The sequence below is a fragment of the Carassius auratus genome, chromosome 2 (assembly GCF_003368295.1).
Source record: "Carassius auratus strain Wakin chromosome 2, ASM336829v1, whole genome shotgun sequence".
NCBI classification, from domain to species: domain Eukaryota; kingdom Metazoa; phylum Chordata; class Actinopteri; order Cypriniformes; family Cyprinidae; genus Carassius; species Carassius auratus.
Genome location: NC_039244.1, coordinates 29,811,052 through 29,828,158, shown reverse-complemented (window position 1 = coordinate 29,828,158; position 17,107 = coordinate 29,811,052). Strand labels below are relative to the sequence as shown.

The window sequence follows — 17,107 nt, the reverse complement described above, 5'->3', positions numbered from 1 at the left end:
GTGATCGCCTATGCTAGCCGAAGCCTCCACCCGGCAGAGAGGAATGATTCGAATTACAGTTCATTTAAGCTGGAGTTGCTGGCTTTGAAGTGGGCCCTGAGTGAAAAATTCAAAGATTACTTATGGGGTGCTAAAGTACAGGTGATAACAGATAACAACCCCTTGGTCCACTTACAGACGGCAAAGCTGGGGGCAGTGGAGCAAAGATGGGTGGCCCAGCTGGCCAACTTCGACTACCAGATCCAATATCGGCCAGGCCGAGAGCACACAAATGCCGACGTCTTGTCCAGACTCCCGGAGGCACATCAGATGGAGAGTGAATGAGAGTTACCGATAGGCCCGGAGGAAGGGCTGACAGTGGGGGTTGTAGAGGTACCGGGGGCTCCGCAGGAGGCTGTGCCAGTGAGTTGGGGCTGGGACCCGCAACGATGGAGGGAGCGTCAAGAGGAGGACCAGGATTTGAGAATGCTAGGTCATTGGTTAAGACGGAGGAGGGGGCCAACGAAGGTGGAATGGCGAGCCCAGACTCTCAAGGTGAGGAAGTTGTTGGGGCAGTGGGCACGCCTTGGCTTGAGAGATGGGGTGATGTGCAGGACGATTAAAGACCCGAAGTCGGGAGAGGAGGTCCGCCAGGTGTTGGTGCCAGGGGGCCAGGTGCAGGCTTTGTTAGAGGCCTACCATACACAATTGGGGCATCAGGGGAATGAGAGGACATTGTCGCTTCTGCGGCGACATTTCTACTGGCCCGGGATGGAGGCCGCTGTGAGTTTGTTCATTCAAGCATGCCCTCGATGTACCCTGTTTAAGGCTCGGAAGGAGGTGAAGGCCCCGATGGTTCCGATACAGGCCAGGGCCCCGTTGCATATTCTGGCCATGGATTATCTAACCTTGGGCAGGCCCATGGACCGCTACCAAAACATCTTGGTGGTCACCGACCTGTTTACCAAGTATGCTTGGGCCATCCCGACTTTGGATCAGACAGCCAACGTGACCGCCACCGCTTTATGGAGGGCAGTGATTCAGCCTTTCGGATGCCCAGAATTCTTGCACAGTGACCAGGGGCCGAACTTTGAGTCCAGAGTGATCAGGGAGTTGTGTCGGGTGTATGGATGTACTAAGACCCATACTACCCCCTACCATCCCCAAGGGAATGGGTGCTGCGAACGCTTCAACCAGACTCTGTTGAGCCTACTGGGTACGCTGGACCAGGAACGTCAGAACGATTGGGTGAGTAACCTTCCTGCACTGGTCCAGGCCTATAACAACAGCGTCCACAGCACTACGGGGTACGCTCCGACCTACCTGATGTTCGGGAGACATGTGCGGTTGCCGACAGACTTGGTATTGGGGGTGGCCACGTTGGAAGAGACCTTGAGTTTGACCGAGTGGGTAAGATGCCACCACCAGCGCCTTCACTCTGCCTATGAGCAAGTCTCGGGGAGGATAAATGCTGCCGCAATTAAGAACAAACAGATATATGATCGGACGGCCAGAGAAGCCCCGTTGTTACCAGGAGAGAGAGTGCTGGTACGGGACAACCGGCGACAGGGGAAAGGGAAGTTGAGTGATCGTTGGGAGTCTGTTCCATATGTGGTGCAGCACCAGCAGCGGCTGGGGCAGCCGGTCTATGTACTTCGACCTGAGGGGAAGGCTGGACCAGAACGGGTATTACATCGCAACTTGATTCGGCCATGCCCGAACTACCCTAGACCTCCCCTAGAGGCATTACCAGCTCCGACTGTGTGCGCTCCGCCGTTGCAAGCATGGGCCATAGTTCCGAGGCTCCCAGAGGCTGAACCAAGGGGACTGGACCCCGGATCACCACCTAGACGGTCCCAACGAGAGAACCAAGGACGGCCCCCCGAGAGGTATGGGGATTGGGTTGAACAACCACGTTCTAAGGCTAGAACGATTTGGCGGGGGAGGATGTCACTGGGTGACTAATCCGGGCGGAACTGTAGTGTGGGAAATATTTCCGCCCGGACCAATTTAAGTGAAACATAAGTTCTGTTCCGGTTGGCCCAAGGTGGGGAAATTATCCAAAATACATGTCAGGTGTGGGAAGAGGACGTGTTGGATACCGATTGGAGGATCGGGAAGGATGCAGTGATATAAAAGGGGCTGGTTTATGAACAGGAGGAGGTTTTTGTTCTGCTGTTGTTCCACGGGATACGGAAGTGGCTGGTGTGGCGTGGATGTTGCGATTTACGGGCTGCAACGGAGAATCCAAGGAAAATGGATATTGGAAGTGCGGAGGAAGTTAAGTGATCGACCTTTTGTATGTTGTGTTTACCTCTTATTGTGGATTGAGTTGAAGGAGCGATCCTACGTTTGGAAGGCCCCTGAGTGAAGGAGATCATTGAATTCGTGTTGGGAGAGGACAACACTGTGCACTGGTGGGTGAAGACTTTACGAACATTTCTTGTATATTGTGGAGAGTGAATGACGGATGTGGAGGGAGACTAACCGCCTTTAAGAAAGGATTCCGACTGCATATCTCTCCGTAGCAGTGGAAAATCCCCCTCCCTCTTGTGTTGATCTGATAATCCTCAGTGCTTGTGTGTTTACTCAGTGTTGATAGTAGTGCCTTGCGTTGGAGATCGCTGGGAAAGACGGAGAGACTCCGGTGTACGATATATCTGCCTGCTGTGGTCTGCCCTCCTGCCTTTGTCCATCTGACCCGCCCTGTCAGGACTCTGAGCCCGAAACGGGAATAGACCACCGATCTTCTTTCACTGAGTGTGTGGAGTGTGGTGAGTGCTGCTATATTGAAGTGTACACACGAGAAGAATTGTAGTGCCTTTGTGGTGTGTGGTGTTTGTCCGTGGTTGTGTCCCTGGTCGTAGGAAGAGGCCTGACGGAGAGGAGTAGTGTATTGGTGGCAACCACAGTCTTTACCTTAAGTAAGCTGGAGCTCGGACGTGTTGGAGGCGCCTCTGGAGGAGGTTGGATGTCGTTGCCCACGCAGCAATCCTTGTAAGCTTTTAAATCAAAGCCTTATCCTTTTTTTATCCATGTGACGTTGTGTCCTTGGCCCTGTCGGCAACCACCGGCCTTGTGCGTGTCGCCTGTGCTGTTTATTTGACAAGGGAAGCGAAGGACAACAGCCGATCCTCCCCCGTGTGCCCCCTTGTCAAGCTGGGCGGGAAGCCCAGTATTGTTTGCAGTTTCATCTGTAAGGCCCACCAGCCGTCAGTCATCGACTAAACCCGTATCTGCTTGGAATACAGACCTCTGAATATCTTCAGTGGTGAGTAGCGCATTAACAGCCCAGCCCCGTGAATACTCACCTGTGTATGGAACACTGTACTTACATTGAGAGCTAGAACCCCTGCACGCTAACAGCTCAGCCCTGTGAATACTTACCTGTGTATGGAACACTGTACTTACATTGAGAGCTAGAACCCCTGCACGCTAACAGCTCAGCCCTGTGAATACTTACCTGTGTATCGAACACTGTACTTACCTGAGAGCTAGAACCCCTGCACGCTAACAGCTCAGCCCTGTGAATACCCACCTGTGTATGGAACACTGTACTTACATTGAGAGCTAGAACCCCTGCACGCTAACAGCTCAGCCCTGTGAATACTTACCTGTGTATGGAACACTGTACTTACATTGAGAGCTAGAACCCCTGCACGCTAACAGCTCAGCCCTGTGAATACTTACCTGTGTATCGAACACTGTACTTACCTGAGAGCTAGAACCCCTGCACGCTAACAGCTCAGCCCTGTGAATACCCACCTGTGTATGGAACACTGTACTTACATTGAGAGCTAGAACCCCTGCACGCTAACAGCTCAGCCCTGTGAATATCCACCTGTGTATCGAACACTGTACTTCCCTGAGAGCTAGAACCTCTGCACGCCAACAGCCCAGCCCTGTGAATACTTACCTGTGTATTGAACGCTGTACTTACCTAAGAGCAAGAACCTCTTCACATTAACAAGCCCAGCCCTGTGAATACCCACCTGTGTATTGAACACTGTACTTATTTGAGAGCTAGAACCCCTGCACGTCAACTGCCTAGCTCTTGCTTTAAACTTACCTGGAGTGGAGTCGGCGGGAAATTAAGGGCTGAAGTGGAGTGTTGTCGAGGAAGGGCTGAAGAGGAGTGTTCTTGAGACTGGAATCCGTATTTGTGGATAAAGAATAGTTCGAGTCATCATTAGTTTTAAAGTTTCCTTACCCCTTTCCCCAAACTTTTAAACAAATAAAATTGTTACATTTTAATCTTGGTTTTCCGTCCATTCATTGGGGTGTTGTGGGACCTCCTCGAGGTGGAAGTTAGAGGGAGGAGCGAGACCCATTGAATTGGTGGTCCGCTCCGGCCTGTGACATAATCATACATATAAGTACTGAATTATATTAATGAACTGCATGTAGCTACCCACTATGTTTAGAATTTGCACTTGGCTTGCATGTAATTATGCATAATTAATTGTTATTATAATAGTAAGTACATGTAACGTGCAACAAAGACCCCTTAAAATGAAGTGCTACTTATATATTTGTGTTTCTAAATATATATGTGAATTATAATGTCATAATTTGTAAAGAAAAAAGTGAAAAATGAAATGGTACAATTATGTTAAAAAGTGTATTGTCATGTAATATTCTTGGCACTTACTATTTTTAATGTGTTTGACATAATATTGAGTTTTGAAACCAAGCCCTTCCATATGTGTTCTGACAGATAACAGATTAATCTATTGATATCATAATATATACAAGTAATAGCTACTTGTAGGTCTAGCTCATTTCCAGTAGGGCCAACGAACGTTACCTTAAGTTAAGAAAAAGAAGAAATATGCTAATATATTATTTTAGCCTTTAGCACTCATCTCGAAATGCAACTTATTCTTTTCATTCTAAGAAAAGGTGTTTGTCAAATAAAAGTATAAATAATAATAAAAATGCTTTTAAGCAAGGTGAGTAAATCAATATGTTATAGGCTAATAAGTGACTGTAAAGGAATGGATATAGGCTAATGAAAAAGCAAATCTTAAAACCCTTGCTAAAAAACGGATTTCAGAAGCCAGCGCAAATTAAAATCCAAATTTTACCCAGCGTTGTATTTGCATAACTTCATCGGGTGTCGTCGACGCGGACCGCTAAGAAACACTCCCCTGCCAACATAAAGCACAGCACTGAAAGCGCAGTTTGTGCAAAAGGGGCGGGAAGCGCGAGTCGGGGTGTAATAAAACCCCAGAGACCGCTAGCCAATCAAATCCCACGCTTTTCCCCCCTAAGCCAATCAAACTCCTTCACGCCTGTCAGCGATACCTTTGCTACTACACTCAGAGGCTCAGTGAGGGTTACCGACGGGTGCTGTCTGGAGCCTTTTTGTCAATGAGGACAACTCTAAACTTGCGTAAAAATGATCTTAAAAGCAACACTGGTTTTCTTCAGCGGCGACCTGACGTTAGTTGTGAAGTAAACGTAGGAATCTTTTTTTTTTTTTTTTTTTTAACAAATCCCATTAATTTGTCACAGTTACTTCGTCGCCTTAATGCATCTGTCAGATTCACATCTGCTTCACAACTAAAGCGAACATTAGTGTAGTAATAGATAGAAACTTTACGTTTTATTATTATTATTTTTAAGTGCCCAACGAAACATGATACATGTTTTCAGTTTACTGCGAAGTGACATATTTCACTGAACACAATATTTGCGCTTGAACTCTGTGCAGACGGTGTTGAACTGAATCGAAAAAGCCGACTATTTTCTTTAGTGTCTTCACTGTGTATCTCGGTCAGATTTACCACGTAGCTCCATCTTCGTCAAAACTGTTTAGCCGATACTTCTGCCGTTTTTGATGTCCTGAGAGAAAAAGGAAAGTTGAGCATGATGAGGGACACCGCTTTATTGTGAAAACGAAATTTAAAGATCTAAAAATAAAGCGTCGGTTTCTACTCCACAAAGAATCATTTGAACTTCCTACCGCAGAAGGAGCAGGACATAAATAGTTCTGACATGTGGATGTAATTTCAGAAAAAAGGCAGACAGATGCAGAGAAATAAAACGCGAGCGGGAGAGAGAGACTGGGAACAGTTTGAATCGAGCTGCAGATCTGTGACAAGGTAAAGCCGTGAGGAAATATTCATAATTTTACAAGCAAACGATGTAATGGGAGGGAAGCGGACAGCAGAGAAATGACTGGCTCTTTGACTGCGCTTTAACAGACGCAAACATCACAGAAATCCCATTCAAGCTCACATCAATTTGCGTGAAATTGTCGGGATGGGAGCCACGCTGATCGTGATCACTTTGGGTTTTGTCTTTTGCGGCACCTTGCTGAGTTTCGTCTATGGTTTGGTAAGTTTCTTTCTTTCTTTCTTTCTTTCTTTCTTTCTTTCTTTCTTTCTTTCTTTCTTTCTTTGTAATTAAATGAATGCCAATTTATTCTGTCTTCTTTTAAAGCGCTTACTGATACCTACCTGACTTACCTTCTAACTCTTATTACTGAAGAGAGACGAACACAATGGTGATTTTTATTTTTTATATAGGCCTATATATATATATTGGTTATGCTTAGTGATTCATATAAACAACCTCAAACCAAAGACAGAGTCAATACAATATAAACCCAATTTACTGTTGAAAGCTTGAGTGCAAGACCTCATGACACATCAACAAAACCTTATGATACTCACACTCAGAATTCATCAGGGTTTGATACAGAGCTAAATATATTAGGCTAGTTGTAGTATTAAGGCTTTATACATATTGTATGTGTATATATTCACAGCAGTGACTCTTTATGGCTTGGTAGAGTGCCCTTATTAAATAAAAAAGGAACTCCTGATACAATGGTGATGGATGTTCACTCACAGTGAAGTGGCAGGTAAAGTATGTTGCTTTTTAAGAACTTCACATAGTCAGATGTGCGCTGTATAATTAAAGCCACTCCGTGGTGAAAGCTGCAATTTGTCACAGCAAGAACAGAAGGCTCTGCTTTGTTTCATACTACAAGCAAGATCATTACATGTCTACGCATCATCACTGTAAAGGCTATTTCATATTAACTAACACACAAGGCATCGACAGCAGAAGCATGGTCCAGTGCCTTGTGCGTCGCTATTCAAATATCTCTAGGAACTCCATTGCTTTTAGGTGCTTGCCTTATGCATCAGATGATGGCCCTTGGGTTTTTGGGGCCCCTAGCAAGATCCTAAAAAATAGGAACCACCAATAGTGACAGTATTAAAACTACATAACCACTACAAACATCACAAAATAAATTTACAAGAAATATGAATTAATAAGCATCAACATTAAGTCAAAATCTGTGTTAATGCATAAAGAATAGTGTATATTTAATAAGTGTCTAACTGTTTTTAACCACCTTTTATTTCTAATCACCTAAAGTTCAGCTGAATGTGACAAAGAAATCACTCAAAGTACAAATACATCACATTAATATGAGGTCATAGTGTAATGTTGTATAATAATTTTACTGTACGATTGATGGTTAAATTAGATTTTTGTCAATAGAGTGCTTGAAATTCAATGTCAGCCGCTCACATAAAAACACTTATTAATTCATTAATACATTGCCCAGATTATTCTTGAGAATACAGTACAAGACTTTGCCAACTGAAGCACTGTTTCTGTCATCCAAAGAGTACTTTATACACAGAAAACATCTCAGATAGGCACAACGTAATGATTTTGTGCTTATTTTGTGCATTTGCAACAACTTCAGTACGCTTTAGGAAAGTAAAAAAAAATCTGTGGATAGTAATATGGTATTCCATAAACCAGCGATGCTATGTGATATGAATGCAATTTAGCAGATTACGATGCATTTTACATTTGACTGTTTACTGCGCCTGTTTACGCTGTGTTTGTTGTCACTGTCAATTTAACCCATCTATCTTTTTTTTTTCTTTTGGTGACTGAAATATTATCTTGTAAGCTTTCTTCAAATTGTTTTTGGTTGTCACCATCATTGTGCTTTGCATTTTAAAAAGACGAGGTCCTTGTCCAACTGCATGTTTTTGTGGTATGCTGGTGTGATGATCACAATTTGTCAATGGATGTCAAAGAATGTTTCCCCACAGACGACCCCAGGCAACCGACCTTCTGTATTGCCTGTAAAATTAAAAATCATACCCTAAATATTTATACAATTTTACACTCCATCTACTGCAAATACTGTACTGTATCAGTGTATTGACACCAAAAGTTGAAAGTTACTAGTTTGTCAATATATCGAAACCTAGGGGTAACTTTAGCATGTTAATAATAACACTACATGTGATTGACCGTGCTTCAGTTTTTGAGGCTTTGGGAGTGAAAACAGGTTGTGTGCAATCGTATGGATTGTGCATTTGATATTTCCAAACACATTTTCCAAAATTGCTGTAGCAGGTTTTTTAATCTTCAGAGGAGACGTACATAATCTGGTCAACCATCAGATTTGCCATTTAAGGAAGCCACAGCTTAATTATGTTGGACTATGTTAGAATAAAAAAAAAAAAAATGCTAGGTCAGATACTTTGGAATTGCTCCAAATTGCATCAGATGCTGTATGTGATAAGTAGAGCTTATTTGAAAAGTGCCTAGAAGTACTGTAAACAAACTGGATTTTTTCATTTACTGTAGATAATGTAAGTGGAGCTTGTTTTAGGGGGATTGTCAGGGTGTTTCTTTTTTGTTGCTAAGGTGTTACGAGTCCTTTTTAGGACATTGCTTTGCTAGGTGGTTGCTATTGGTGTTTTAAATGGTTGCTTAGTAGAACAAGTCTGTGTGTTTGCTATATATGGCTTTTTCCTTTTTCTTTTTTCAAGAACCAGTGTGATTTTCTTCAGACCCAACTTTGCACTGGCTGCTTTACACGGATCTAACTTGTTGCTAAAATGTGATTTTGTAAAATATTAAGATATTTATACTACACTGACTCATTTATATTACACTGATTTTCCAGCAGGAACTTTCACTGATACTGTATTTTGTTGATCTTATAGTTATTTGCATGTATTGATATATTTTTAAGTACTGGTTTTGCAAAGCGAATCCATGTCTTTTCAACAGAATGATGTGTTATCCTAGATGCAACACACTGTTGTTAAATTAATTGCATTTCATTTCATTTCATTCACTGACTGATTAAATTAGTGATTGGAGACCACTCTAGCACAACCAGTTCCAGCATGTATTCAGTGCATAACTGAAATCAAACAGTACTGTTCAGTATCATGATCAGTTGTCTCAGTGGAACGGTAACAGTGATCAAATGGCCAGAACTTCTGATATTTGACGATAAACTTCACAATTTCCTCCTTTGTGTGGAATATACAATCGTCCAAGTGCATCATTCTGAATGCTCTTGCAGCCCAGTTTTAAAGGGCAAACTTCTAGTTGTGGATGCTCTTAAGGTGAACCACTCAGTTACAGTCACATTCAAACACAATTCTCAGTGGGTCACCCAGCATGCCTTGTTATACAAAATGTTGTCTGGATGGAGTGACTCACTATGTTCCTCCATTTATTAAAAAGGAAATTCAACTTTTCAGAAACCATGGCATGCAACTAATGTCTGGCGTATGACTGAGTTGTCATTCAGCTGCATGCATATTTGTTCACAGAACAACAGTCAGGACACTATACTCTGTTGTCATTGAGACAAATATTGTGACCTAACACCCAGGATTCTTATTTAGCCAAAATGTCAGTAATAAAGGATCATGATGCATTTTTACTCAATGCATGAGGTGAGATGAATGTAATTATGAATGTAATTAATTATTATAATTAAATGTAATTATAGTCGATCAGTGAACATGCATGTGTAGGAGCAAGACTCAGAATTCATAACTCACTAAGTGAATCTATGTAACTGTAGCTGTGTAATGGTAAAGCTATTTAGAGTTAAAATATGGCTACTTTTGGTGCACAAGAAAATAATAATAAAAATCAAATTTTTTATTTTAAATGTAGGCAAGAACTATACAGTATTTATATATGATTCCACCATTTCAGCTTATCTTTGAACTGTACAACTGTACTTTTAAAGAATAATAAACCCCAAAAAATAGAATTCAGTCATCATTTATTCACCTTCAAGTTGTTTGAAACCTGTATGACTTTCTTTCTTCTGTTGAACACAGAAGGAGATATTTTAAAGAATGGTGGAAACCAAAAAGTTGCTGGTAGCCATTGACTCCTATAGAAAACTATACTATTGAAGTCAGAGGATGCCAGCAACTAAATGAGCCGCTATCTCAAACACTGCTGAGGGAAATATAGCATTTCATTTAACCAATGGCTTCCAATAGACATTATTTAGTCACATAACATGAAAATTAAGTTGAGTGACTATGTGAATATGTCCAAAAATATCATTTGAATTAGTTGTTACATATAATGGTAAATAATTTAAACCTATGCCTTGTAAAATTCAATATTTGGTAAGACCAGACAGAGGTTTCCATTTTCCAGCATTTCTCTGATTCTTTGTCAAGTTAAAAGGAGTTTATCTTTGAAAAACACATCTTGAGATTCCTGCATTGTTTCATTCTATTGCTTTTCATCTCATATCCTGTCTGGATGGTCTTATTCCAATACTGTGCATAAATAATAAAGGTCAATGCCTGAGCTGCAAGTCGCGATGAAACAGAAGTAGCAACAGATTGTGAAGTGCATCGGAGTGTAACAAATTAAAAGAAAAGAAAAATAAATGTAAAGCGGGTTTTTTTCTTTTCTCCCTATCACCAGAGAGAATTAATGAATGAGTAAATAAATTAATAAATCACCATTTGCATGGATGAATTGTTTTAAATAAGAGCAATAACATGCACTTAAAAAATTGATAGAGTAAATTTTAATTTCATGCCAAATTTAATAAACTACGATACTGAAAATACCGTGGCACTTCATGTGCACATAATAATCATAATATTGGGATAAGATCCAGCTCTTGTATGATTTATGTATCAATATATATATATTATATATATATATATATTTCATATAATTCCATACTCATTCTATAATCAACTTTAGATTCGATTCTGTGTTAGGTTAATTTGATCTAACTGAACTTAATTATTTATTAATTATTAATTACTGACAGCTTAAAATGAGTGCTTCATGCTGGCAGATAAATCTATCCTAGGAATGTGACTGAAGCTGAATGCCTTATTTGGAACAGCACCGATAATGACTTCAAAATGAACTGCAAAATCAAAAGAATAATAGAAAAAATATTCTGTAGATGCAGTCACTCCTTGTTCATGCTGAATAACAGATAAGCCTGATAAAGAGCTAAAATTAGTATGGCATGAGCCTATAAAGTGAATTGAGTGTAAACTCAATTAAAATATCAAACAGCCATGTTGCAGTTTCTAATTTGCAGCAAGTATGTGAAGTTGCTAAATAATCAGATATGTTGCATGCTGATTTCCTACAATGGCTTTCTTGAAGAAGTCCTGTAGCTAATGTGCAGGCAAAGCCTCGTTCATTAAAGTGAACACATTAGGACATCCTCCACATCAGCTTTTCAGTCATTTGTCAGCGTTTGCACCATAGTGTGTCATCAAATCTGATAATCTGATGATAAACCGGTCAACTATTTGACTGCTGGCACAAATGAACAACAGAGGATTGGAAATGTTTTCAGTGTGTTTTACATCACTTTCAAAAGCTATATTTTTCAGTGGTATTCAAAGAGTGGTGGGCACAACTTTTAATTTTCTTATTGTATTAGTAAACTTGAACTTAACGTTAACTATAGAATAAAAGCTGTTCATGTTAACTAATATTACTAATAAACTAATGTTAACAAATGAAACCGTACTGTAAAGTGTTACCCAGAATTGATTTTTAAAATGGACTTTTCATTTAGTTTGTACAGAATGTGACATTGTAACAGATACAGATACCAGCTTCACTACACACCATTAAACTGCCGTTATTTTGTTTTTAAAACTGAAGCACATGTGCTGAGAATGTGTTGTACCCGAAGAAGTATGCCTTTATTTTTAATTAAGTTGCCTTTGAACAAATGATTAATTGATTTGTACTATATTCTTCAAAAGAGGGTTTTGAGATAAATGCAACAAGGAAAAATGTAAAACATCAGCATATTCTTGGATACACCAGCAGTCGCAATTAAAAAAAAAAAAAAAAAAAACTAACATTTGCATTTGTTAAATGAAAAGAATAAGTCATGCTGTGGTATTGTTTTTTTTTTTAAACCTTTACATGTACACTATTTGAATGAATGCATTAGCTTTGAAGCCACTGTGCCGTTTCAAAACCTTTTTACAGCAACAGAAGTCAATGCACTTTTTATGTTTCATCTTTAGTCTTTTCACTCATAAGTGTCTTATACAGTATGCAGAACAGATTCAAAAAATGTTACCTCCCATAGATCCCCCTCCCCACCCCACCCCCAAAACCCTAGCTATCTTTTCCAGACATATGGTCTAAAACAACTGGCTTGAGTTCACGTGAACTGAATCTTTGCAGCTACACAAACAGACAGTGAACAGATTGATCCGCTTTGGGTTTAAACCCTTCGTATTTATTCTTCAGCTCTTCACACCAAACTAACACTGAAGTCTGATCTACTCTTACAGTGTTCAGCATGTGCTTCAGCAAAATTGACAGTTCAAATCGCTTTAATTTATCAGCGGTTACTATGACAGTTTTGACCTTCAGGAAGATTTCCCACTGATTGACCCTTCCATGTGTGCATCTATTACTAGGAGACAAATTATCATGATTGTAATCAGACTTTTTCCCCCTCCTGAATGCATGCCTTGTAACCGTGCAAGCACTTCATTGGAGAAAACTGTGTGTCTGTTGTAAAGTAATGGTGTTTGTCATGATGCATAGCTTCAATTGCATTTAGCAGGACACTTTTAGGACACTGTGCCATTGTAGGCAGTTGAATCTTGGCATATCTGTGTAGTGATGAACTAACTGTTATTAAACAGGTCTCCTGTACACTCCCACCATCCTCCATTGGTCAGACAAACAGAAACTCCTGCCTCAAACTCTCACCATTGGTTGAGCCAATGTTCAGTGTTGTACTGGTCGGATGGTCAAACAAACTGAGCAATGTTTTGAAAGCACCGCAGTCAGGAAATCAGCCTACCAATGGCTCATTTATAACTGATGCTACATATTAAACTGGGATAGGACAGAGTATTTCTTGATATAGCAGCTTCATGACATGCTATAATTTCTCCTCTTAACTCTTTCCCTGCAAACATTTTTTTTTTAAATTAAAGTTGGCAGCCATACAATACAATATTTTGAATTTCTGAACATTCAATATGTTACAAAAGAAAGAACAGAGGCTCTGCTTTTTGAGATTACTCTCGGCATCATAGAGTCATGGAGTCCAAACTCGATTCGGAAATGCTGAACTTTCAACCAAGCATTCATGTATACCTTAATACATGTTAGTATACACTGTTGTGTCACAAACAGCATTCAATACGTGTATACAGTACAATACATCAGGCCTAAGAAACACTGCCTGTGATTGGGGATCACTGCATGGTTATGTTTCCATTGGGTTTAAAGGGAGTTTTGAAGGTTGCTATCCTCTCTGCCTTCAACACATTAAACCTTAGAACACAACAAGAAGACTAATATCTGTGAGCACAAAGCTTACACCCACTAAGGAGTCAACATTCCTAAAAATGTCTTGCTATGGATAAAAGTAACTGGAAAGAAATATAGCTCAATTGAAAGTGCTATATTTCTTTCTGGATGATAGAGACAATTAGAGAAATATTCCAAATTTGCACAGCGCTTATTGGCAGCAGTTCATGACTCAGATCTCATAACTCTCGTGTTAATAGTTAAGGCCTCAGTTTCACTAGCGTGGCAAGGCAATACGATGGCAGTATTTGACTGAGGGAAATGTTGTTTACTTGACTTCCCTTGACCTTTGCAAAGATTTTCCCCCCACGTTTTCCACTCAAAGAATGTTGGAGTGTAAGTAACTCAATGCCAGTTTTACAGCAAACTAAATAGGTGACACAGCTAGCACAAATATTTCAACGAGAAGCATTTTGCCTGTCAGAGTTTTGGATGGAGTCCATGATGTGCTGAGCCATGAGTAAAGGGACTCATGCATTTCGTTTATGCATTATATACTGATGTCTCCATGCTGGCTACTGATACTGATTTTTGGGCATCCAGTTTATAGCCAGTTAGTGAATAATGAAAATATATCAAAAATATTTGAGGAAATTATAGTAGACTGAAAACTTACAGACAGAATGTTTTCTCAGGCAGTTAGTATAAGTCAAATCCATTCTGACATACAGAAGTGAAGTGCAATGTTGTGTTTCATTTTAGACACAATATTGTCAATTGCAATTGTTGTGACATTTTTCTGTATTTTCTGTGTTTTCTTTTTTATTGGAAAGCACTTTGGTTCGTTCACCTTGAGTGTTGGGCTGTATAAACAAATGTTGACTGATTGAGTGATTGTCTGTTTTTGATAAATTTTGCCATTGAAAGTAGCTCTAAACAAAGCCACAGCAGAAGGTGTATATTTAGAGTATCACATCATAAAAAAAATCACACACACACACACACACACACACACACACACACACACACACACACACACACACACATATATATATATATATATATATATACATTAATATGCATTCATTTTTGCATTGTTTATGCAATTCTAATTGCAGTGTAAATGCATTCATTCCACCTCTGAAGAGTCTTTGTAAATATACCTGAACGCCACTTAAAAGCCCAAGTATACTTTTTTATGCATATGCAACCATAAACGCACAATTATAGTCCATTTGAGGTGTCCGCAAATGCTGGAGGTCTATACATGCTCTAAAAAGTTTCATCTTTGTGTGTGCGCCAATTTTTCTCAAAAGTTATGACCGATAAAAATGTCTTTGTACTCTTTAAACTAAATCATAACTCATAACTATTTCACACAAGCACTTGTCAATACAGCTATGTGTTGTTGTTGCAGTCTGCACTATTTTGTTGTTGTTCCGTTTTTTAGTGTTGCCACCTTGTGGAACAACTAATTAATGCAAAACTGAGTCAATGCGCGTGTGCAACCTGCATGTACAAAGCACAAAAATCAGATTATGCATGTACTATTCTAGTGAAGAAATTTGTATACTGTATGCGGACCCTCACATATGCGTAAAAACCGTAACATACTTTGGCCTTAAGATGCAGCTTTTGAAAACAAAAGCCACATTGTAGCCTCAATCTCTGCCGTAACGAAAGTGAAAGAAAGTGAAGTGAAATTCAGCCAAGTATAGTGACCCATACTCAGAAATCGTGCTCTGTATTTAACCCATCCGAAGTGAACACACACACACACACCGTGAACACACACCCGGAGCGGTGGGCAGTTTTTTTTTTTTGTAATGTCTATTCAAAGTTTTTCTCATTTTACACTATAATGACGATTAATTTTTAAGCCCAAATTGATGTGGGTTAATTTGTGATTAATTAATCAGCACATCATGTAATTAATTCGATTAAAAGTTTGAATCGTTTGAAAGCCCTAGTACGAAACAGCTGCCACTAGTTTTCACAGTGCTGCTCATGATGATGATGCAAACATACGATGGCTCTTACCCAGAACTACAATGTGAAAAGAGATCTGTAGGGGCAGGAGGAGGATGGTGCAATTGAGCTCAGGTTCAGCCCATGCAATTGAACCTAGTGTGAAAATGGCATGAAAACACAAAATCCACACAGCCAAGACAGTGGGACCATTATCTCAGAAAGTAAGAGGCGGTTGACTTTTTGCTATGCTTTTGCATAGACCTGATATTGAAAGGAATCTAGCATTTTTTCCTTCTGTGCCTGGTTGGGATGATTTGTGCCATATGTGGGCAGATGACAGGATTCAAAGGGATATGTAGAGAAGGATTGTGTGAAGAGGATAGTCTTTTTAGATACTAAGGAAATATGTCATGATTCGTTGACAATCCTTAGAGAATTCTAGCCGTCTCTTTGCTGGCTATCATTTGGTGTATTACAAACTAAATCTAATTCTCAAAGGTTTTTATTAGAGGTCGACTGGTTTTACCGATATGACACAGGACCACACAAGTCGAAACCAATGAATCAATGGATAAAATGGATACTGAACGAAAACTAAAATATTGCTTTATTATATATAAAGAAGTACTGAACCATACTTTGTAAATTAATAAACAGATTTATTAAAGCCACAGAAAGACAAATGTTTCACTGAAAAATGCACAATGCACAATTTTACATCCTAGGGTGAAGTCATTATGTTTTAAATCTGCAATTTCACTTGCTAACAAGTGCATTAATGTGACCAGCTGGAGATAAACTGATGTAAATAGATGGTAACAAGCATGACATTAAACATTTGGATTAGACTTGTGTGTGTTTTTATTATGTTGTTTCAACCACTAGTGGTAATACTAGTGTTCGCATCCTCTCAGCTTTGACTTTCAGCAGCATGTACTTTAAATGAGACACTGGAAGCACTGTTATCATGTGCAGCTCATGTGAAAAGATCACTGCACAGCACATCAGATTACTTAATTTTACTCACATTTGGCACTTTGTGAGTTTTAATTTTACTGCATAGTGCAATTCAAAACCAGAAATTTAAAAAGCATAAAAAGCACTTGACAGAGATATACTTTAGAAAGCTTTCTTAAGTTAGTTCCAGTAATATATGTCACTAAGTGGAATAATCTGTTGGTACCCATGTTTCTTGTTAATAGCCAGAGCTGCCAAAACACTGATGTAGTTATCTCTGCACCGAGCGTTCAGTAGATCACGCTCATGATAGTTCAGACAGAATGGCATAATTTGACTGTCAGTCTGACTCAATCCCCTGTGAATGTTGTCTTCTTTCCTGCATTCGCCTCTCAATGTCCCAGCCCCTGAATTCCAGGCATCTCTGCATTCCACAACTCCCAGGATGACAGAGTAGTGTTACCATGTGAAAATTCACAGCCATTAACTTTGGCTTCTCCACCTTTATTTCCTACTCTAGTAGCAAGAAGAATTCATCAAATGATATCTATCAGGCACCGTGGATCTGAGGTGTGGGAGGTATACAGCCTTTTCACCAGGCGGCACCAAACTC

At 39.9% G+C, this 17,107-nt stretch overlaps 1 protein-coding gene across 1 annotated transcript in view; it reads left to right on the top strand.

Annotated features, from left to right (window-relative positions):
- The first annotated feature begins 5,305 nt into the window (after nucleotides 1–5,305).
- Nucleotides 5,306–17,107, top strand: part of LOC113039892 (parathyroid hormone/parathyroid hormone-related peptide receptor-like) — an 83,874-nt gene continuing 72,072 nt past the window's right edge. The window contains exons 1-2 of the mRNA XM_026198047.1: nucleotides 5,306–6,086; nucleotides 6,189–6,321. Of these exons, the coding sequence (XP_026053832.1) occupies nucleotides 6,013–6,086; nucleotides 6,189–6,321 (207 nt within the window). The 5' untranslated portion in view covers nucleotides 5,306–6,012. The remainder of the gene's footprint in view (nucleotides 6,087–6,188; nucleotides 6,322–17,107) is intronic.